Here is a 23,872-nt window from a genome sequence, read left to right as displayed (position 1 = left end):
CTTTGCTTGCTGATAGTTTGTTGTCAAAATTTGCCATGTTTTAACAAGCATGTTTTTCTGAAATTTGTTTGTAATAAATGAATACTTATCTTCATAATAAAATAATAATAATAATAATAATAATAATGGCCCAAACTTTAGAATTGCTGCCCTCAGTCTTTTTCCACAGCAACCAAAATGACCTTTTCAAAATGCAAAATTGGACCATCGTATACAACTCCAACTTAAAATTCCACAGTGGGATCCCATTGTTCTTAAGATATAAACTGATCCCCTTAACATGACTTTCAAAGCTTCTCATGGTCTGGCCCCTACTTGCTTCCCAGGACTCATCTCAAACTATACTTCATCTGGCCCCCTTAACACTGGCCTTATCCTCTCATCACAGGACTTTTGCAATATGATATTACCTTTGTCCAGAAAGTTCTGCCTCCCTTACCTCTTCTGCCTCTACTCCGATGTAACCTAATTAACTCTTCTTAACTTTAAGACCTTATTTCAAATGACATTTTCCCTGTTGCATAACTCCCTAGACTAAGTCAGGTCCCCTTAACATATGCTTTTGGTACATGATGTGCCTTCCCTTCATCGCATCCATCTCAGTTGTAATTTTACATTTGTGAGTTTCTGGTTCATGCCTGTCTTTCCCAGCAAACCCTAAGCTCCACCAGAGAAGAGGCCAATGTCGGTATCACTGTATCCCTAGCACTTAGTTCAGGGCCTGGCACATACTGTTTGAAGAATAAATGAATTGGCCAGCACTATTAAGCTTTGCTGCCCACTACGTCATAGCTTTTAGCCTATGAAACAAACACTACCTGGGTGTTTGGAACTAGAATGGTGATAACAAAGCAGTATTTCTCAAAGTGTGGTCCGTGGACCACCTGTGTCATAATGACCTGCTCATAAAATGCAGATTCCCATGCCTCACTCCCAGAGATATAATTAGTTAGGTCTAGGGTAGGGTCCAAAATTCTAGCATGTCTAACAAGCTCCCCTGTCTGATTTGAGAACCACTGGTAAGAAAGGAAGGAAGGAAAGAAACAAAAGAAAGGAAGAAACTGATTTTCAGCCTCATTACCTTTTAATAAACTCTCACAAAGTAGTGGCAGGGGCTCTGTTTCCAGTCCTGGCTTCTGAAGGGCCTGTTGCTTCCAAGAGAACTTTCTAGAATTAAGGCCAAGGTTAGGAAAGGAATGAGTCTTGCTCCCAGGATCCTGCTGGGTAGTGTTCTTGATAACAATTGCAGGATACCTACAAGGGTTAGGTCTTGGTTTGTGGGGAGAGGGTGAAGAAATTGGAACTCATTGGATGAGTCATTGTTACCACCTAAGTGGAAATACAGCAGCTCAGACCCAGGATCCAGGAGCGTCTCATGTATTATTTATTAATTCAAATAAATTTTACCAAGAACTTAACAATGTTTCGAGTACTGTGCTATTCTGAAGATACAATGGTGTAGGGGAAAAAAAGAAAGTTAAAAAAAAGATATTCCCTTACCTGATGGGGCTTACCATCTAATGATGATATAGATACTAATAATTTTATAAACATATACAGAATTACAACTATGTAAGAGGGGACCTGAGGTAAATGATGGAGGAGCTGATCAAGTTGGGGAGATCAGGGAAATAATAATTGAATTGGGATATGAAAACAATATGATTATAAATAAGATTTTGATTAATAATTATTTACGTGAAAAGAAAAATTTTAATGGACTGTACTCTTAACAGATGGATGGGGCTTTGAAACCATTTTTTATTACATCATGGATCATTAGATGACTTTTTTTTTTTTTAGATTACTATTATTTATTGCTAAAGTGAAGTATAGTTCATCACCAATTCTATTCCTATTTTTTGTTATTATAGATGTAAGTGCCAAGGAGCCTTTTTAAACAAATAAGTAAATGGATGGAGTTGTCAATCTTTGTCATTCAACTCTTCCATGTCCTAAAATTTTGTTCAAGAATTAGAAAGCAGCTCATTCACAAAAGGATGTGTTACTCATTGAAGTAATTACTTTCTCAATCTCTGGAAATAATCACCAAAAAGATTTTACCAAAACTTATCAGTTGTTCTTGTTACTCTTTCATTTAGAGGCGGTTTGATTTTGGAGCTAAAATTAGATGAAACTGGGGTTAAAACCCCATAAAAATGGAATCTGTGCATTTCACAATTTTTCTTATTGTGAACAAAATCCTATTTCAATTATTTAGGTTGTTTTAAGGTACATTAAGAAGGCATTACAGATGGACAGAAATTTGTTTTGTGAAAATATTGTATACAGGTTTGTAATTTCAAAATTTAACAATAAGTTTAAAAGTATATATTTGATAGAATTAACAGAACATGTCAACGTCTGAGGAGAAATTAATTCTAATTAAATTAAATGGTTTCCTAAAGTTCAGGGCATTATATCTTAGATTACATTTTGGAAACACTTTGTCTTGCCAGGTACATAAGTAGATGCTTTTAAGACAGCAGTTTTATCTACTTTGTAGAAATAAACAGCAAAAAGAAGAGAATGTATTATATGACTAATAGGTGCAGGGCTTACAAAAAGGTGTAAAAATAATTGTTTGGGGACATTTACAGAATTTATAATATGTTTCTTTCAAAGTAATAAGATATGATAGAAAAGAATAAATGAGCAAAAAAACCCAAGACACTGAGTGGCAGTGAGAAAATTTGTACCTAAATAAGAATGAATAAGGATTTGCTGTATCGACTAATTTTTTCCCCTAACTTTATCTGTTTTAACTTAATTTGAGTATGGTTATGAAATAAACTGAAACTTCCTACTGGACAATAACCACTGTAGCTAAAGTAATTTTTCTAGACTTTTGTTGAGATGGCATTAGGTTTCTTAGATCAAAATTGATAATTTTCCATGTTTTACCTTTTTTTATTTTTATAGAAATAAGGTTGTTTAGGAGAAACTTTTTAAAAAAAGGAACAGTATGATTGCAGTAATCACCCTTAGTAAAAGAGATGTGCAAAAGGAAACAGTTTATTGCTTAAATGATAAAACTGAAGTTCCAAAAGAAGATACTTTCAATGTATCCCAATTAGATCTTTACTTTTAAAAAAACAGCTTTATTGAGATATAATTCACATACCATAAAAATCACCCAATTCAATGGTTTTTAGTATATTCACAAGGTTGTGTTGTGCGACTATCATCACAATATAGTTTTAACACATTTTCATCATGCATGCTTTTGGTTATTCATGAAGATGTTTTCCCATACGTTTATCTGCATTTGTATTTTTTCTTTTATGAATGTCATTTCTATCTGTAGGATCTTGGTGTTTTTCTTATTGATTTGCACAAGCTCATTATAAATTAGGTCTAGTAACATTCCACTTGTCATATTTTTACAGACATTTTACCCATTTTGTTTGCTGTTGACAATTTTTAAAAAATTTTTATTGAATCAAAATTGATTATACATATTTTGGGTGTTCAACATTGAGATATGTTGGTCAAATCAATATTGTTACAAATTGTAATTATTCTTTATGCCCCTTGTCCAATCTCTCCCCATCCCACTTTCCCTCCCCTACCCCCCAATTACCCTAGATTTCTTCTCTCCTTCTGAAAGAATAATGGTTACTCTGTTGATTTGTTGCCTAGACGATCTGTCCAATGCTGAGAGGTGTGATCAGGTCCCCCAATATTATCACAGAGCAGATGCTTCTTCTGTTACTCTGAAATGGGCTTTGTGGAGAGAGACATCCTCTTCTTTTCTTTATCTCTGCTGGTGACTCTTCTTGTGTCAATGTACTCCAGTGGCTGGCAGACCATCTGCATGGTAGTTGTGGCATCTAGCTGCTTTTGTGGAAGCCATGGTTATTGTGGTGGCTGTGGTGGGCCACCCACATGGAGGTGATGTTTTTGGCATGCTCCTTGGTGCTGGCAGCATGCCTGGTTGTGGAGAGTATCTAATCCCCAGCTCCATACCTCAGGTCCTCAGGCAGGCCCTGAGGCGCTGGTGGTGTGCCTGGATGTGGTAGTGGGGTCTGGTCTCCCAGCTCCAATCCTCGGGTTCCTGGGCGGGTCCCAAGGCACTGGTAGTGTGAGTGTTTGTGGGTGGGGGTCCTGCCCCTGGCTCTGTGCCTCATGTCCCCTGGCGGGTCCCAAGGCATTGGTGGTGTGCCTGGGCCAGAACTAATTTTTTGTTCTTTGCTTACTTCTAACTTGGGGGAACTTCCTGTGGAAACTAGTACTTGAGCTGTGTTGTTGAGCTAAATTGCTGCTTTGCTGCTGTTTCCCTAGGGAAGGCTTTTCCTGTGGCTCAGGGTTTAATGGTTGACCTTATAGGTACTTACAGCTCTCCAGAGACCCGGTGCACCTGGGTTGTGTAGAAACTCTGATCTGGGCCTGAGTGTTTTCATCAAACTGCACCCAATGCAATTCTGCATTCTGACAGTCTCCTCTGAGTGGTCCTGTGCTGATTGGGGGGTGGATCAGCTGTCCTTGCTGTGTCCCAGTGTTCACTGGCTGGGCCCGTCTCCCCCACTGCCTGTGCTCCAAACACTTCCCATGGGATGGGCCCCATGCTGGTCCCTTGCATTGACTCAGTGGCATCTGAATGACTCCCCTTTTTCAGCTGTTCGGGCTCCTCACTCCTGCATGGGTCCACGGGAACCCTATTAGTGGTCTTGCTGTCCTGGGGGCCACCAAAGTCCTCTTCTCCCCTGCCACCTCCAAGTAACTCCATCTAAAGGGCACAGCTGTGGCTTCTGCCGGTGCCGGCTCCTGCTCCATGGGTCCAGCGTTAAAGCGGCCGCAGCCCTAAACGCTCAGAGCAGTTTTTTCTTTCTCTCAATGTGGCTTCTCCTGCTTTGATGAACTCTGTAGGTCTCTCCTCCTCTTCTCCTGAGCTCCAGCAGCCCCAGCTTGGCTGATGTTACATTTTTATAGTTGTAAATTGGTTGATTTGTGGGTGAGAGTGACGCTGTGGACCGTCTTTTTCACCATCTTGACCAGAACTTTCTGCTGTTGACAATTTTAATAAAATAGATGATGGATCTTGGATGTGACCAGTGCCATTTTGCACACAATAAGCACAAAATAGCTGCCAGCCTTTTCCTTATGAGAAACCTTGTGGTTTCTGAGAAATAGAAACTCCTCTACTTCCGCATGTGTGCAACCTTCCACTTGATTGCATCCACCAACCTTATCCTCCACTCCAGCACCAAATCCCCTCCCTGACTACGCCAGCCTTCCCTTCAGCCTATATAAGCTCTCCCACCCCCACACCTGGTGCTGTTCTCCATTTTGAGTGCAGCCTGGCAGATTTTCTTTTCCTTTAATAAAGCTTGATCGGTACCTGGAGTTTCAGCTCAGTTTCTTTCAGTAGATAAATGTTAAAAATTTTTCACCAAGCAATAAAAATTGTTTAGCAGTCACTTCTCATATCTTTCACTTTTTCCAAAGTACACTTTCTTCAAATTAATTTGAGGCAAACTATGAATAGTATAACGACTATTTAGAGCTGTTCTTTGGAGTTACAGATATTCAAGAGAATAATGAACGCTAGCTTTTTCATCTCATCTGTTTGATGCTAGCCAATCTTTTCTTTAGTTGAGGTGAAATTTACATAACATAAAATCAACCATTTTATTTTATTTATTTTATTTATTTATTTTTTAAAGATGACTGGTAAGGGAATCTTAACCCTTGGCTTGTTGTTGTCAGCACCACGCTCAATCAGTGAGCTAACCGGCCATCCCTATATAGGATCTGAACCCCTGGCCTTGGTGTTATCAGCACCGCACTCTCCCAAATGAGCCGCAGGCCGGCCCTAAAATTAACCATTTTAAAGTTGACAATTCAGTGTTATTTAGTGTATTCAGAATGTTGAGCAGCCACTACCTCTACCCAGTTCCAATGCATTCATCACCCCAGAAGGAAACTCCATACCTATTACACAGTTATTCCCATTTTCCCCTCCCTGCTGCCTCTGGTAACTAATCTGCATTGTCTCTATAGAACTATCTATTCTGTGTAGTTCAGCTTCTTTCACTTCACATACTGTTTTCAAGGTTCATTCACATTGTAGCATGTATCAGTACTTTGCTCCTTTTTACGGCTGAATTATATTCATTGCATGTATACACAATTTGTTTATCCATTCTTTTGTTGTGGACATTTGGACCGTTTCCACTTTTTGCCTATTGTGAAAAGTGCTGGTATGAAATATGCAGCATATACATGTACTTGTTTGAGTTTCTATTTTCAGTTCTTTTGGATATATACCTAGGAGTGGAATTGCTGGGTCATATGGTAATTCTACATTTAACTTCTTAAGGAACCGTGAAACTGTTTTCCACAGCGCCTGAACGATTTTATATTCCCACCAGAAATGCATGAGGGTTCCAATTTCTCTACATCCTCAACAATGGTTGTTACTTTCAAAAGTAATTGTGCTTTTGATTATGGCTGTTCTAGTAGCTATGAAGTGGTATAGCCAATAATCTTTTGTCAAATAAAAATGGAAATGTTTTTACTACAAGCCCAAATATTCAAGAAAATATAAAATAAAAATTTACTTTTGACATATTTTCCTTTTAATTATAGGCATAATGATCTGTGAAAACATGAAAACATGTACTTTCCCTACACTTCTCCTAGAAATAATGCAAAATATAAAATTGAGACCCAAGTTGAGACATGAGTAACTGGAATATCACTTGGCTCTTTCTTGTTTCTGACCAGAGGGGGAGCACTGCCCTTTGTAGTTCATTACTACTTCCCAGCATGCATTTTTCTAAATATTGAATATCCTAATTCTAAGATAAATAGGTAACACAGAACTGAATGTGTCACTGGCATGAAAAAGGCACTACTACCTTTAATATTTAATTATGCTCTCTTTGTTTTGCTCCTAGGAGAATCTCCCTCAGAAGCAATGCATTCTTTGATAACACTCAGGAGTCAGACTGGGTGACATAAGAACCCACTGCTTCACTGTACAATGTATATGTAGGTAGAATATCCCACAAGGGCCAAAATATCTATTCCTAAAGCCATGTTTTTACTTAACAGAAATATATACAAATCAGAAAAAGATATAAAGTCTACAGTTGTATCTCGATAAAAGGAGGCCTTCTGACACCAGGACTCTTTGACAACCTGGAGATTTTTATGCACCAGGGGAATGAACCATAGTGAGATGAAGGATGGGTAAAGGCATATCTTCCTTTTATAAGGTGGGAGGACAGATGGAGAAAGGGGAGGAAGGAGAGCAGAAATGCCTCAAATGCTTTTTCAGAAAGATGAGTTTTAGGAAAGAATACATCCAGATGAGGAATAGCAAACTGATTCCCTTGAAACTTTGTTCCCCATGTACCCCTTGGAAAGTCTTCTGTACACATTCTCCAGTTTGAAAACTGCTGAAATATATAATGATATCTCCTCATCCCTTCAGTCCTCACTGATTGCCCCATCTCTGACTCCCTACAGCTCTTATGGTCTATTCTTCATCATTTAGGAATTAATTTCTCTTTAAATGACTGTAAAAAAAATCAGTCTTATTTTCACATGTGGCTGCTTGAATCAATCTAATTTTTATACTACACTCATACCTTATGCCTGGTATAATGGCAGTTCAGGAAAAGAAGGTCATGTAAGCTGGAAGCAGTTGTGAGATCTGTTTTGGACCTTCAAAAGTGAAAATTTTGGCAAGAACAAAGGGAGAAATGCCTTCTAGGGAAGAGCATGTGTCAACAAGGATATAAATTCAGCTGCTTAACAAAGATTTAGATTAACAACAATTGCTTAAACAAAGCTCTCTCATGCTTGTGCATGAGTAGTCCAGAGTTGACAGGCAGCTCTATGGTGTTAAGGACACAGATTCCTTCTACCTTTTGCTCTACCACCTGCTAAGGTATAGGCCTTGTCCTCATCTCCAAAAATGTTTGACATCTTCTGAGTCTGTATTCCAGCTGGCAAAGGAGAAAATGAGCAAGAGGCAGATATACCTTGTCCTCTTAAAGGCACAACCCAGATGTTTCACATGTCACTTTCACTCACATCCCACTAGCTAAAACTTAGTCATACAGCCAATGCTAGCTGCAAGGGAAGCTGGGGAAAACATGGGCTTTGGCTGGTAAGCCATGTTCCCAAGCTAAAACTTGGGTTTCCATTACAAAAGAAAATAAATGAGACTTGATATTGAGACAGCTAGTGGTCTCACAGATGTAGAAAATGATGAAATAGAAGGGAGAATGTGGAAAGCAATTGTCTTAAGAATATAAGAAAGTAAGATTCTACTGTACTCGAGGAATTGCAGGTGCAGGAAGCTATTAAGGGTTTATGAAGAGTACCACCAAGAAAGTTGTTTGGGGGTAGGTTGGTTAGCTCAGTTGGTTAGAGCTCCATGTTATAACACCAAGGTCAAGAGTTTAGATACCCATACCAGCCAGTTGCCACAAAAAAAAAAAAAAAGTTTCTTTGCTTACTAAATTGTTTTTTAATGAAGGGGTTAGTGCTTGTAAGATGTAGCATAGCATGTATGGGTATGTGTGTAAATGTTTTCAGGGGAATGAATCAGAAAATCAGGATGGGTTAGGTCCTTGCTATTCAAAGTGGAGTTGAGGTCTAGCAGCATCAGCATCCCTGGGAGCTCGTCAGAAATGTAGAATCTCATGCCCCACCCAGAATGATAGAATTATAATCTGCATTTAATAAATTCTTCAGGTGACATCATTTAGTATCACACTAAAGTCTGAGAAGCTACATTATGCTATGGTATGGAATAATCCTAAAAGCTCTGTGTCTTAGAATAACAAAGATTTCTCACTCATGATGAAAGTCCATCTGGGAGAAAGGGAGTAGCAAGTAGGTGACTCTGTTTCACTTCATCCTCAGCTGGGTCCCAGGCTGCTAGAGGTTCTGCTATATGAACATCACTAGTCAAGTGGCAGGGGAAAGAAATGTGTGGCAGCAGATCCCATGTCCATGCCCATCTTTAAGGAGGTAGTAAGAACTATTTTACCATGCACCTGGAAGGAGGGGAATCAAAATACTGGTGAAGCTAGGGGATACTAGAGGCAAGGAGGCTTTACAAGGGGTTATTAGAATATAAATGTAAAGTGATCAGATTCAGGGAACGTGTAACATCAATGGGGATAAAAAGGAGAGCAAGAACAAAAGAAACATTTCAGAATAATAATTATTCTGAAGGGGTGGTCAAGGAAGACTCCAGCCTTAGAGTCTGATTAATTGTTCAAATAGTGAAGAAGACTTTTCATAGAAAAGGAAAATTTTGGAGGAATTGGTAAAAAGGCTGAGTTTGGAATGGACGTGCTGAGTCAGAAATTAAGGTGGGTATTCACCCCCTGCCTATCTTTCCAACTTCATGTTGTAACACTACCCCCCTCACTCATCATGCTCCCGCTACATTTGGCTCTTTTTGTTTTTTAATACACTACCCTCGTTCTCACCTTAGAGTTGTTGTACCTACTGTTTCTTCTGCTGAAATGCTCTTTTCTAGGTCTGTCATGACTGGCCCCTGCCTGTCATTCAGAGCTCACCTTAAGTGTCATCTCCTCAGAAAGGCCTTCCCTGGCCATACAAATGTAGCCACCCAGACACACTATTGCACTGCTCTGTTTCAGTGATCAGCATAGCTGATATTTTTCTGATTTGTTTTTTCTATCCCCATCCCCAATTAAAAAATAAGCTCCATGAGACCATGGACTCTGTCTGTCCTGTATCTCCAGCTTCAAGTACAGTGCCAGGCACAGAGTTGGTACTCAATATTTACTGAATGGAAATTTCAGTTAAAAAGTATGTAGTAAGGGAAATGGAGATAGGACTCTAATGAGGAAAACAGGTTTGGATTGGCATCAGAGATTAATAAGAAGCATTAAAGCTTTAGGAATGTTCCACTTCAATGGCTAGTGAAGCATTAGAGACTGAAAAGTCTAAAATACAGGGAACAGAGTGGCTCCTGAAGTTAGGAAAAAGTTTCAGTGAGGGATGGGTCAAAGGTGGGCAAGTATTACCTCTCACTCAAGAAAAATGGGAATAAGAAAAACCATTGGATTTGGAATGGTCATTTTAAATCATTGAATAAAGGAATAAAAAATATAGAGTTTAAGGATAGAAAGGACAATGCAGGTATGGGTCATTACTGGAGTAATTTGGTAGTAAAGGGAATTAGTACTTCAGCTAGATTGAGTGGGTTTCTTTTTGTGAGACCTATTCATTTCTCATGGGAAATGAGCTAGAGAACAGGGAAGATTAAACATGCTGTAGGGGAGGGGTTCTTAACCTGAGATTAATGGACCCCTAGAGAGTCGAAAAGTCACCTTCAGGGACTCTGAAACTCAGAAATTATATGAAAAAAAATGTTATATGCATGGGGGATGGGAGGTGGGAGGAAGACAAGAGTATTTGTGGCATTATTATTTTCCAAAAGGTCGTGACCCAAAGGTTAATAACCACTGCTGAAGAGAATAGGTGAACCAAAATAAGTTAAAAGAGAGAGAGAGAGAGAGAGAAACGACCAGAGGAGAGGCATAGAGAAAGGCTAAGCTTTAGAGAAAAAGGAAAACCTCTTCCCTAAGGAAAATTATAAAAAGATGGAAAAGTTCACAGCTGCACCATCATCTCAGTAAAATGGGTAGTAAAGACAGAGGCTTGTACAAACACGCTCCAGTGAAGGGAGACTGAAGAAGCCGTGTAAACGGAATGGAAAAAGCGCCTGTGTTCCCGCACGGAGGCTGCAGCTCTAGATTTGCTTCCGTGCGTCTCAGAGCAGCGCGGGCCACCGTGCAACGTCGCGGCCCTGGAGGTGGTCCTGAAGGCGGGGAATCGCTGGCTTTTTTCTACAACCAGTGAGCGTCCCTCTCGACTCCAGCTGACCGTACTGGGAGCGGGGGCGGTCTTATCACAAAAAGCAATCTCATCAGCAGGCAGTGGAGTGCACCAGTGAGTCGACTCAGGGACTAGATGTGATGTTTCAGGCCCAGGCCAAGCTGTACGTCGGAGCGTCCCCAGGTTGCCATACTCTCCCTGCTGCGTTTGGGACGCTGCCTCCTGCTCGACTCTCCACCTGTAATCATCGCAGTTATTCCGCCCCATTTCCGGCATCTCCCTTCCACACCTCCGGCTCTGGTGCAAGGCCCCGTGCCGGGCGCTGGGGACTGGGAGCACCGTACCCTCAGGAGTCCGCCCCCAGCCTGGGAGCCCAACACTCCAGACACGAGCGGAGCCAAACTGGCTGCCGCGGTCCTCCCTGGAGAGGAGGCCGGGACCTGCACATTCCCGGTACTACAAGATCTGGACTTCAGCCCGCATGTCGCAACGGCTTCCCGAACTGGCACGCAGGCCAACCTAGGGGATGCCGGGCCCAGGCCGGCCCCGCCTCACGCCAGCCACGAGATCCCGCGGGAACAGAGCTCTCGGAGCCAAGACCGCTCCTCCTCGAGTCGCGCGTCTCGGGATTTGGGGCTCGCGCTCGAGCGCGAGCCGTAACGGTGTTAGTCGGCGGTTTGACCTTGAAGGCCTGGCACCGCCCCGCCCCCCACGCGATCGGGTGCGCAGCTCCCGCAGCTCCGCAGGCGCCAGTCAGGGGCCCAAAGTAGGCCCTTATCGTACCCCCGCGCTTAGCTCTCTTTCTACAGCCAATCGGAGGCCGACGTGATGCGGCCCAATGGCCGCGGTCAAAGTATCAAGAGTAGTTGAGCCTATCAGAGTTTAACCTTAAGTTTCTCCCGCCCTCCTAAAGTGTCGGAGGCGGGTTGATTGTACATGTTGGCCAATCAGTGGCCAATAAACAAGAAGCTTCCAAGATCAAAGGGGAAGGGGTGGGATCTAGGCTGTAGCAACGCCCCAGGGCGGAGGAATGACAGGAAACTTCGCTAATACCACAGACATATTTTTCCTACGTAAGAAGAGGGGTGGGGCTAACTTGGCGTCTGCACCAATGGTCGGTTGAGGGGAGTGTCCGCGGGGCCAAGCGGGAGCCGGAGGCCCCTGGCTCTCTGGGCCGCACCTGAGGCGTACACGACGGGGCCAGGGGTCGGCGGTGGCAGTGGTGGCGGCGGCGGGGGTGGGCGCCGCAGCTGGCCCGGGTGGATGGAGTTAGAGGGGCGGGGTGCTGGCGGTGTGGCGGGGGGGCCAGCGGCTGGGCCCGGGCGGAGCCCCGGGGAGTCGACGCTGCTGGACGGGTGGCTGCAGCGGGGCGTGGGCCGGGGGGCCGGCAGCGGGGAGGCTGGGGCCTGCAGGCCTCCGGTACGACAGGATCCGGACTCCGGCCCGGACTACGAGGCGCTGCCGGCTGGAGCCACTGTCACCACGCACATGGTGGCGGGCGCCGTGGCAGGCATCCTGGAGCATTGCGTGATGTACCCCATCGACTGCGTCAAGGTGAGACCTGGACCGGGCTCCGAACCCGACCTGGGGCTGACCCGACCCCTGGGTCCTGTCCGGAGCCAGGATTCCGGCTGGGAGCCGGAGCCGACCCGGTCCTGGCTCCTGCCACTACTATCGATTCGAACGATACTCCATGCAAGCAAGGTCCAGGCTGGGAATTGATCCCAGTCAGGAACCCGGACCTATTTCTAACCGTCAGTGAGATCTGAATCGAGACTCAGGATCGAAAATCTGTCAGCCAAAGCCCTGGATCCCACCTGGGACTAAACAGGAATAGGGTGGGATGGGGTATCCCGAAACACAGGTAAGTGTTACTAACTCGATTAAGGTGAAGTCACCTGGCGTGAATCAGATCCCAAACTGGATCTTATGGCTTGAGATGTTCTTTGGGGATTGCTTTTACAAGCTCATTACTGTATCTTCCCTCAAAAGTGACAAGACAGGAACTCGAATCTGGGACCTCTAAGCTCGATAAAGTACTTGTATATTACATCTTAACCCGTGAGTGATTGTAAATCATTGTGCAATAAGAATTCAGAGTTCCAGACTGAAAGTAATGTGGGAAAGATCGTGTTCAGGAAAAGGTTTCAGTTTCTCTGTGAAGCAAGCATGATACTCCACCTATTTCCTGAAAATTAAAATTGAGCTGGGATTAGGACTGTGTGTATGCTGGGAGCACATCAGCCCCCAAACAAGAAAGATGAAACCGACAGTGTATTCTTTGGCCAAATGAAGTTGGCAGAAAGGGAGAAGTTGCCTAGAAGGAAAGTGTGACAATATTAGAAAGTAAATTAAATGTGAAGAAAACGGAATGAGATCAACAAGAGGACATTATTCGCGTTTAACTAAAACTAATTGCATCCACAACCAACCAGGATAATTAATGGCTACAGAAGCCAGGTCCTTCTGAAGAATGCTGGGTGAAGAGGGAGCAGATTATTGTTCCTTTACAGTTCTTATACTTGTACATTAGGAAGGTGCCACCCACTAAAGGTGAGGATTAAACTGAGGGAGAAGTAAACTCGAGGGGACTGTTGAAATAAATATGACAGAGACTTGTGCCTCCTTTACATGTTAACTGTAATAGACAATATCCTGGCAGCTCTTTGATGTTTATTTTCTCCTCAAATTAGGAAAATGTCATATAGGGAAATGCAAAGTAGATCTCTTCTCCTTCCGCCTGTTTCCAGTACCATTTCATGTTTTCATTAGTAATGAGGATGAGGAAATGGGGAAAGTGCTCATTAAGCTTTGTGAATGACACTGAGTTGGCAGAAGTATTCTAGCACATTACAAAGTAACTCCTAACAAGGACCATCCCAGTTGAAAATGTGGTAAATGCACTCGACTAAAATGTGCATTAGAATTTTTAATGCCCTTGTCATTTGGGAGAAATAGAAATAAACAGTAAAATCCATGAGAGAGAAGTAACGATATTGAAAAGTAAAATGAATATATATTAAAAAGATTCTGACGTTTATGCATCGACTGTAGGTTGAATGACTGTGAGTAGAGTACAGGGTCTAGGGTGCTATGTTTCAGGATGAGTATCAAATGAAAACTATCAGGGAAAAAAATGAAAGTTATTTAATGGCTTGAAAAATACAGTGTAATAATGTGACTGACTTAGAAATACAAACTTATCAATCTAACTGTTGTCCCATTACAACATAATGGGAGGCTATCTCCTTACACCATATATTTACATAATGCTGTTGTTGCTATAAACGTTTCATAAATTCCTCTGTTAGAAATGCCTCTAGAATGTTTAGGTGCGTATACTTAATGGGGGCATGTCTTTGTCCTGTGAAAGATGGAATTGATTTTGTAGTAACCGAGACCACTCAGAATCAAATATGGCAAATAAGTTGGGAGATCAAAATGGGTAATACTTCTTGGGGTCAAAGATAAGATGGGACTGGTAAGCAAGGAGTCTGATTTACTTCTGAGGCCTATAGACCCACTGAGGGAACGTTTCTGAAAGAGTAGTTTCAGAAATGTTTTTCCTGCCCACAGGCATTGCTAGAATAAGTCACTTCTAGATGTCCAAGGTAGCTGTTTTGAAGAACAGTTCTTTTTTTTTTTTTTTTTGTCTTTTTCGTGACAGGTACTCAGCCAGTGAGTGCACCGGCCATTACCTATATAGGATCCGAACCCGCGGGCGGGAGGGTCGCCGCGCTCCCAGCGCCGCACTCTCCTGAGTGCGCCACGGGCTCAGCCCAAGAACAGTTCTTAATCATTTATATAAATTTTGGAATTTCTGTTCTTAAAAATTAGTCATATAACATTATAGTCATGCCTCAAAACCCTACATTAAATAATTATTTGCTCTGGAGAAGAAATGCTCAAGAGTTTTCAAAAATACAAAATCTTGTTTTAGAAGAATCATTTTCATTTGCCATTAATGCTGGGATTTAAGTGACTAGAGGGAAGAACTAGGTGAGACCAGTCTGATTTAGTAACAGTAAGAATGTTAAATGCTTTTATACAGACATGAAAGTAAAATTCAAATCTCTTCCTTTAGAAAGGGCTTCTCAGTTCACTTGTCCTCTGGCAGCTATTCTTCTTTTACCATAAACGGATGGTAGAGAGGAAAAGCAGCCCAACCTTAGCCTAAGACTGGAGGCAGGTATCTGTGTCAAAGCCTAAAGGGCAGCCATGTGTTTGCAAATGAAAGCTGACATTGGCTCTTGGCATGCAAGGGTGTGCATCCTCAACTACTTAGCAGGGTCAAGTTGACTTTAAATATCCTTGAGAAGGACCATGGGAAGTCAGCATAACCTTGTGAGGCCATGGGTATTCATCTAGCTATTTCCTTGGTCATAAAAGGGAGGTTTGGGAGCCCAGATAAATCTCAGTCTCCTTTTTTGGGCCTGTGAGGCAAGCACCAGACTTTATAGGGACAGGCTGTGCAACCCAAAGCAGTCAGAACCCTTCTCAAAATCATCTGGTTAGTACCCACCTCTCGCCAAGGTGGTGAGGCCAAAATCTAGTTACATAGTTAAGTTGAAGAGGGTAGCAGCAGAGGGAGATAAATCTCTTCCAAACTCCAGATGTAAATAGTTACCTATACATATTCACTAGTGAAAGCTTAGGAGGTGGAAACACTGGCTTATTTGAGTTTCTTGCGTCTAATAATGATAATAAGTATTCAAAAAATGCAAATTGTTCTTGTGTGCCGAGCACTATCTAAGGTGCCTTACATACATTTATTCATTTAATCCTTGAAAGAACTCCATGAAGTAGACACCGCTTTCATTATTTTAAGGATGGAGAAAGGATGCTTAAAGAGGAGTTACGTAGCTGGTCCAAGGTCAGAGTTTAAGTAGCAGAGTCATGATTTGAACCTAGTCTTCCTGATTCCCAAACCTTCCATACGGCTTCCTAAAAGCAGATTTCAAGAACCAAGCAAGGCACAGAATTTCAAAATAGAGCTCGTCCCTGAACATATGACCTTGAGATTAATGGCTGAACATGTAAATGTTTATAGCCACAAAGAAACTTTAAAATGAAAACAAAAAATTCAAAATTAAACCTGATTTATTAGTGTCTAAGGACCAGTTAGTTACCCATGCATATTTGTGAAATGACTTATGTAAGAGACAATGCTGCCATCGTCTGTAAATTCTTAGATATGAACAAATATATCTTAGAGCCATACTTGAATACAATAAAAAGCCTTATAGCACCTTATAAATTAGCAATGGCTTTTACATGCCTTATCTCTTTTAATCCCCATGACAGTCCTATGAGCCAGCCATTCTTGGCTTCATGTTGTAGATGACAACCTTGAAGCCTGGAGAGGTTAAGTGGCATACCCAAACCACTAACCTCCCTACTAGTTCAGCTTTTCTTCAAAGCCAGTGGTTTTTAATATTGAAAGCTTTTCATAAATTCTTAATTAGAGATTTCGTCTTTCTGCAAAAGTAGATTTATTGGCCCACAAATTCAGGAAGCCATATTTATTTTTATATTTTGTATAGTTTATGCCAGATCCTCTCCATAAGAGTGTATTTTTATTGAGTTAAAATTGTTGAATTAGATTTAGATGTGTGTGTAAAATGTTCAAAGTAACCTACACACAGGCTTCTAAAGCCAGACCTTTCAAGACTAGTTGCCAAATATGCCATCGACTCCAGCAGAGCAATGCAGTTTCTGAACTTTCCCCCTGTACACGAACAGTTTTGAACAAACTTATGGAAACACATAATTGTTAAGCCACCAGGCCCAGTTTATCTTTGTCTATTAGTAACTATGACCAGCATAGACCCATAGTCTCTGTGAACAACTCCTCCGATGGATTTTAGAGGTAATATGAAAGATCTTTTATTGGAAATTCATGGGATTTTTTTGAGAAGTGGAAAAGAATGTGCCAAAGTGTGATAAGTGATACTGTGTATTTATAATTGAACTTTCAATAATAAATCTTTTAAACTTCCAGTTTTTTGTTGGTAGCAGGCAGGAGAAAACAACTCTAGAGGAATGTGGATGGCTTGCGGCTAGCCAGGGCCTGTTAATCTTGTTAGTTTCTTTTCTCCTGTGCTCTTGAGAAAAGGTATTACTCTTAGATTCCAGCTGGCCAACAAGAAGGTTCAAGCTTTTACATACAAAGTGATCTAGTGATTGGAATGAAGCAGGAATTTAAACTGTACTTGGGTATTGGTTGCTCCCTATTAGCTCACCAAAGGCCATACTTGTTACTTTCAGAATTGATGCAAACACAGCTATGTGATGTAAGATTCATTCATTCATTCAGCAAACAAATCTTAAGTGCCTACTGTGTGTCAAACACTAAACTTTGATTTTATATTAACCATTAGTCTCCATGCTACTTTCACCTTGAAATGGGTCAGTAGACAAGAGATTTTCATGGGGAGATACACCCTTCAGAGAAGGTCTGATTTGGGGAAGTGTTTCAAATAAGATTAATTTCCCAAATTTTAATAAAACTTTTGTGTCCACCATATGCTTTCATTTCAATCATTGAATCCTCCGGAGATTCCAAGGAATATGTTTCACTGAGACTGAATTATTTACTGATGCCAATTTTAGGATTCGGTCAATTTAGATTAGAAATCTGGAAGGCCCTTCAGTTGTAGACGCTAGGTTAGTTTCCAGCTAGACATTCCCCAGCTTCACAGTTTCAGGGTAAACTTTTTTCCTGAGGAAATTAGAGCAGGATCTCTTAGGAATACTACTTCTGCCAAGACTCTAACTTGCAGACCTAGCTGCCAATGCCAAATAGTCTGAAAAAGTATCAAAAGATGAGCCATCATCTCATTAGTCATTGTAGTGTGTGGTCAGGAAGCAGGGCCAGGAATGGTCTTTAGAAATAAAGCATAAGGTATGTTGTAGACAGTAAATATTTGAATTTAGAATTCATTTATAGAGAACTCTTAGCCTGAGTTTGTTAAGGCACAAGAGCAACTTCTCCTGAAACACAGACTTAGTATTTGTTACTGGGGCTATGAATCATTTTGGAGTTCCACGACACTTACCAAATAGTGATATTCTCAGGGAAAATAGTGGTGTTCCACTTTTAGGGTCATAGATGACTAGAAAAAGAAAGGTCCCAGGCTTGGAAAGATCATATATAGATTTGGAAAGAAGTAAAACTGGATGCCAAGTATCACTCCCACAGATTGGCACGGTTCCATGTGGAAGGGCTGCCCAGAGCCCAAAGCCTGAGTGTTGAGGTGAGGCGAGAAGTAGGCATCGCTGACATTGCACTTCTCCTTGCTGTAATTTCAGACCCGGATGCAGAGTCTACAGCCTGACCCAGCTGCCCGCTATCGAAATGTGTTGGAGGCCCTCTGGAGGATTATAAGAACGGAGGGCCTATGGAGGCCCATGCGGGGGCTGAACGTCACAGCAACAGGCGCAGGGCCTGCCCATGCCCTCTATTTTGCCTGCTACGAAAAGTTAAAAAAGACATTGAGTGATGTAATCCACCCTGGGGGCAATAGCCATATTGCCAATGGTATTGAGCCTTCCTGTGCTGGTTCCCCCACTTTCCCAACTCTTTGGCCTTTGCTGCTGTCAGTGCTTTCCAGTCTCAGCATGGTTTGGAGCAGAAGCTTTGGGCTGGGGTAGGCCAGATTATAGGGGAGGGACTTCCAAACCTGATGTTCTCAGACAACGGGCCACTTCAACCCTACCCCTCCTTTGGGGCACCTCGACAAAGGGTTACAATATCCTTCCTTACCTATCAGCTTGACTTTTTCCTCTCATCTTCTCCCTTGCATCAACTTCTAATGCCCTGGTAATGTGGAGACACACACTGAACTGCCCCCCTTGTATATTTCTTGATAGTCGGGTGGTGTCCTGCTTCTCAGGGCAGGATTGAAGGTGACCCAGCTGCCCAAGGAAGACACTAGTGGAACCCCAGCTCTTCGCCTCACTGTTCAGGATCCCAACTGATCAGAGGCAGTTTGTGTCATTGAGGACATGACAAAGCCACAACAAGTGAATGGGGGTGGGGCCAAGGGACTGCATGGAGGAACCAGAAGGTTGGAGGTTGTGTGGAAGTAAGGGAAGGGATAGCAGCCTAGGGTTTCAGGATTGTCTGGAAGCCAAATTGAGTGTGAGGTATAAGGAATATAGTTCAGGACCTGAAGGAAAGGTCTAGATGGACAAAGGTTAAGATTTGGAGATGGGTTGAGCAGTATAGGGCTGCAGGATATAAGGTGGGATTCTATGGTGAAGATCTGACCACCTGGCGCTGGTGTTCTCCCTCCACTGGCAGCAGTTGATGTGCTGCTGGCATCTCTTGGCTTCCTATCTGGGGCATGAGCTGCATTTATTCTCAGGGCCATTTTCTTTGCCTCTTCCTGGCCTCCCTATCATAGATTGGCAATGTACATTGGTGACCTTACTAAGTTGGTGAGAAAAAAAATCTTCATTTCTTGGAGCAGAAGTTTATTTTTTATTATTATTATTATTATTTTTTTTAAAAAAGATGACCGGTAAGGGGATCTTAACCCTTGTCTTGGTGTTGTCAGCACCACGCTCAGCCAGTGAGCCAACCGGCCATCCCTATATGGGATCCGAACCCATGGCCTTGGTGTTACCAGCACCGCACTCTCCCGAGTGAGCCACGGGCCGGCCCCTTGGAGCAGAAGTTTAGATGCAGTAGGTTCCATCTTTTGGACTGGCTTTTAGCATTCTCTTTCACTGCTGTGGTTTAGCACAGCCACTCCCCTTCACTAGCGGTCCTCAGTGAATTGGTGACCCTCTACTGGCCTTACATGTGGCAGTTGTTTTCTCATTTGCAGGTGCAGCTGGATGTGTGGCAACATTACTTCATGATGCAGCCATGAATCCAGCAGAAGGTAATGATTCCTCAACCTATCCCTCTGTGGGCAGCTGCATCTGCATCTCTGGGATTTTCCTTTATTTCTGGTTTGCAGAAGAAAGCCAGGGAGCACATCAGTTTTAGTTGAAGATCCTGCCCTGTTACCTTGTTTTCCCACTAGAGGGCACTCCCTCCCTTTTTTCCCATACTTAGGAGGAGCCCCTTGGACAAGAAGAGTGCTCATTGGGATTTAATTCATTTGGGGGGCTTCCCTGGAAAAAGATATGGCTCTACTTGGCCTGTTCCTGGGCCTTCCTGGAAGTCCCCTTTGTAGTCGATTTGATCTCTCCTGAAAGTCTGGTGGATTCTTTCATTTTTCTTTAAAGAGTAGATGAGTTTTGACATTTAAAAATATTGCCTTTGTTATTGGAATGAAGATTGTTGAGATAGTATTGAAAGGTTAAAGTGTAGTGTTCAGTCCCTGCACTGCTGCTTGGATCTTGGCTTTTCAGTTGCAGGGAAGTTCTCCAAAAACATTCTCAGTGTGAGAATGAGGTGCCCAAACAAATATGAGGGGATAGCATAGTTGGCATGTTCCTTGTGTCCTTATGTTTATCTCTGGGCAAGGCCATGGCTGGAAAGGGCCAAAGTTAAGATGAAGGTCCACAGAGCTCACACCATGTTATCTACTTAAGGGAGTAGGAAATGTTTGGAAACTAAAGTCAAGAATCATTCTTTTTGGCCAAGAATCTTGTTTTCTTTTTGGCATCAAGTCTCCTTCCTCTTCTCTGGGGGGGGGGGGGGGAGGCTATCCATCCTCATATCTTAAGAGTTAGGTGCTGTTAGTACCTGAGGATTGGGATTGTTATGACTCTATGTTCATTATTATGTTCACTGCCACTGAGTCATTTCTTGTCAGGAGTTGTGAAAGGGTAAGATAATGATAATAGGTACTTATTTCAAGGAGACCCTCTGGAGTTACTAAACCATAGATATATCCTGTGTATTAATTGGCTGGTTTTTAAAAAGTCCTGTTAGAAGTGGGCCATCATTTTTTGATTCTTTACTAACTCTCTGCTCTTCCCCTCCCCTCAAAAAAAGGGAAACATTAACTTATCAGGTTAACCAGCAGCTCACTTGAACTTTTTTCTCTCTCCATTCCTGTGGCTAATCTGCTGACTTGGGACTCTGAACCTGGACACTATGGATCACCGGTTGGCTGTTGTCACCATTACCTTCCACCTCATTGATGGCACTACCAGTGGTCAAGCAGAGGATGCAGATGTACAACTCACCATACCACCGGGTGACAGACTGTGTACGGGCAGTGTGGCAAAATGAAGGGGCCGGGGCCTTTTACCGCAGCTACACCACCCAGCTAACCATGAACGTTCCCTTCCAAGCCATTCACTTCATGACCTATGAATTCCTGCAGGAGCACTTTAACCCCCAGAGACGGTACAACCCTAGCTCCCATGTCCTTTCTGGAGCCTGTGCAGGAGCTGTAGCTGCCGCTGCCACAACCCCACTGGACGTTTGCAAAACACTGCTCAACACCCAGGAATCTTTGGCTTTGAACTCAAACATTACAGGACATATCACAGGCATGGCTAGTGCCTTCAGGACGGTATATCAAGTAGGTGGGGTGACCGCCTACTTCCGAGGAGTACAGGCCAGAGTAATTTACCAGATCCCTTCCACAGCCATTGCATGGTCTGTGTATGAGTTCTTCAAATACCTAATCACTAAACAGCAAGAAGAGTGGAGGGCAGGCAAGTGAAGTAGCACCGAATGAAGCTAGGGGTTCAGACAATATTGCTGCATCCTGCCCACTCCAGCCACATTCTCTGTCTCCCGGCATGTTGCAGCCTTGAGTGGAGGTGGAAGAAAGGTAGAGGGCTCTCCCCAGGCTATTGGTGTTTTGGCTAACACCAGTTTCTGCCAACCTCTGTGGCCGCCACCTTTCCTTCCAGGCCCTACGCAGTGCAGCCAAGCACACTACAACACCTTTGACCACCTGTCTTCACCCTGGGCCTGATGACCTGTTCTAGACTGTTATAGAGGGATAAGCAGCTCATTCCCCTGGTTTCTAATAAAAAGCCTTTAAGTTAAATGGTTTCATTGGGTTTGTCTTGCTAAAGGGGAAGTGAAATATTGTCAACTGTTCTTGACTTTAAGCATATATCAAGGGACCCAAAAGGAAGGTTTATTAAGTATGTGTGCAGTTGTGTCTGCTGATTTTCTTGATGATTTAAGACTTTAGGGCCCTCTTTCCCTCTTTCCCTCTTTTTAGTAATAGGCTTCAAGGAATTTCTGATGGCTGGGCTGAAACAATGGGCCTTTGACAGATCCTAACTAAACAGGTGCTCTTGATCCCCACTATTACTTCTTCCCTAGGGCAGTAGCTCCACTCGAAAGAGGTAGAAGATCTCTGCTCTAATTCTCAGCTCTGCCTGCAGCAGTAAAAGTTTCCACATGACCCTTCGTTTTCTAATGTAGTTGCAAAACAAATTATTCAGTGAAGCTGCAAGTCCTGAAGATTATGTGGTTATAATAATACATTTCATTTGATTTCAAGGCTTTTGCAGAGTACTTTAGCATATATAATCTTATTTGGTTCTCAAAAACCTGTGAAGTAGGCAGTGCAGGTATCGTTTCTATTTCACAGGCAAGGAAACAGAGGCCAACCTACCCAAGGCCTCACAGTAAGTGCAGAATTGGGAACCCAACCCAGATCTTTTGACTTCAGAAGTAAATCTAATTGTAACTTCCTGTAGCTAGGGAATGGATGGCGGGTGTGTTCAACCTGCCATCTACTGAAGAAGCTTCCTGACTGATGATTGCTTGGGCTCTGCTTGGAGATTTTCAGGGATGGGGCTTTCACCGTTCTTTGTGGGTAGTCTCTTCCTTTTTTGCATATCACAGTTATTAGCAAGTTCTCAGTACATAGACTAGAAATCTAACCCCCTGAAACTTCCATGTGTCATCTTTGTTATGTTGTCTGACATTCATTAACTATTGAGTGTCCCTGTGTCAGGCACTGGTGTTGGGAGCACGATGACAAATACAACAATCCCAGCCCTCAAGGAGCTTATTGTCTGGAGAGGATGATATATGTAAACAGGCAATTACAAACAAGGTGATGGGGTAAACCTAGAACACTCTTGGAAGACATAAGGATACCCAGCCTTGGCTTGGGTGATTGGGGTAGGCTTTTGGAGGAAATGACATCTGAGATGACACCTGGAAGGCAAATAAGCCAACTAGGTAAAGGGGGGAGGGGAAATGTTCTAGGCAGAGACCTGAGGTAAGAGAATAAGTGTTTGGGGTTTAGTGTGCAAGTGGTTTGGTGGAACTGAAACAATCCGGACCAGGCATGCAGCTAGAGAGCTAAGCAGGGGCTGGATCTTAAAAGCAACGCTAAGGAGTTTAAAATTTATCCTGAAGGCAATGCAGAAGCATTACAGGGTTTTAAGCAGAGGTGTGGTGTGATCAGATTTACAATTTAAATAGATCACTTTGGCTCTCTGGAGAAAGGACTAGAGGAACAAGACTGGACAGGCAGGCAGATTGGTTAGGAGACTTATAGTAATCCAGGCAATTGCACGGTGGTCTGGACCATGACTGTGGCAAGGAGACTGGAGCCATGTTGGGGTTATAGAAGCAATAAGATTATGTTACAGAATAGACCATGTCCTCTTTACACCTGACAGCCCTTCAAGTATCTATGGAAAATCATGTCTGAATGTGCTTGGAAAAAACTGTCAAGAAAACAGCAGGGTCTCCCATTCTAAGCCTTATTTAAGTAAGCTATGCTGCCCCTCTGATTTAGCGATGGAAAGGAGAGATTTTCATAGCACTAAACGGTGGTCATTGGAGTTTGGATTGCTTATGGAGTAAAAAGAGTGTGGTATCATTGCAGAGACAATTTCAGAGGGTTTGCTAATAAAAATGTAAGCAAGTAGCTGTCTCCCAGCATGGACTAAGCAAGAGAAACAAACAGATGGCTCTCCATACCTTTCCCTGCAGTTGGCTTCACAGAGCTACGGTCTGGCATAGTATCTGGCACACAGTAGCATGATGGCAATAAGACTCATTTTTTCCAAGAATAGGAAACAGAGTAATTTCTGAAAGAATGTTAGCTACTAAAGACCTCCTCAGCTCTAATGCTGGTCACAAATA

General features: G+C 42.7%; 1 protein-coding gene across 5 annotated transcripts; it reads left to right on the top strand.

The window, feature by feature from the left end:
* Positions 1 to 12,099: 12,099 nt before the first annotated feature.
* SLC25A28 (solute carrier family 25 member 28) lies at positions 12,100 to 21,803 on the top strand. Of its 5 annotated transcripts, none has more exons than XM_063102807.1 (4): positions 12,100 to 12,390; positions 18,148 to 18,376; positions 19,671 to 19,727; positions 20,953 to 21,803. In XM_063102807.1, the coding sequence occupies exons 1-4, from the start codon at positions 12,100 to 12,102 to the stop codon at positions 21,468 to 21,470; spliced, it is 1,095 nt and encodes a 364-aa protein (XP_062958877.1). In that variant the 3' UTR covers positions 21,471 to 21,803. The 5 variants fall into 5 exon arrangements, with proteins under 5 accessions (XP_062958877.1, XP_062958881.1, XP_062958878.1 ...); XM_063102808.1 differs by lacking the exon at positions 12,100 to 12,390 and adding an exon at positions 12,399 to 12,700; XM_063102809.1 differs by lacking the exon at positions 12,100 to 12,390 and adding an exon at positions 12,718 to 13,389.
* The last annotated feature ends 2,069 nt before the right edge of the window (positions 21,804 to 23,872 follow it).

The sequence above is a fragment of the Cynocephalus volans genome, chromosome 7 (genome assembly GCF_027409185.1).
Source record: "Cynocephalus volans isolate mCynVol1 chromosome 7, mCynVol1.pri, whole genome shotgun sequence".
Taxonomy (NCBI): Eukaryota; Metazoa; Chordata; class Mammalia; order Dermoptera; family Cynocephalidae; genus Cynocephalus; species Cynocephalus volans.
The sequence above is the reverse complement of the archived record's forward strand: the minus strand, read 5'-3'. Positions and strand labels throughout refer to the sequence as shown.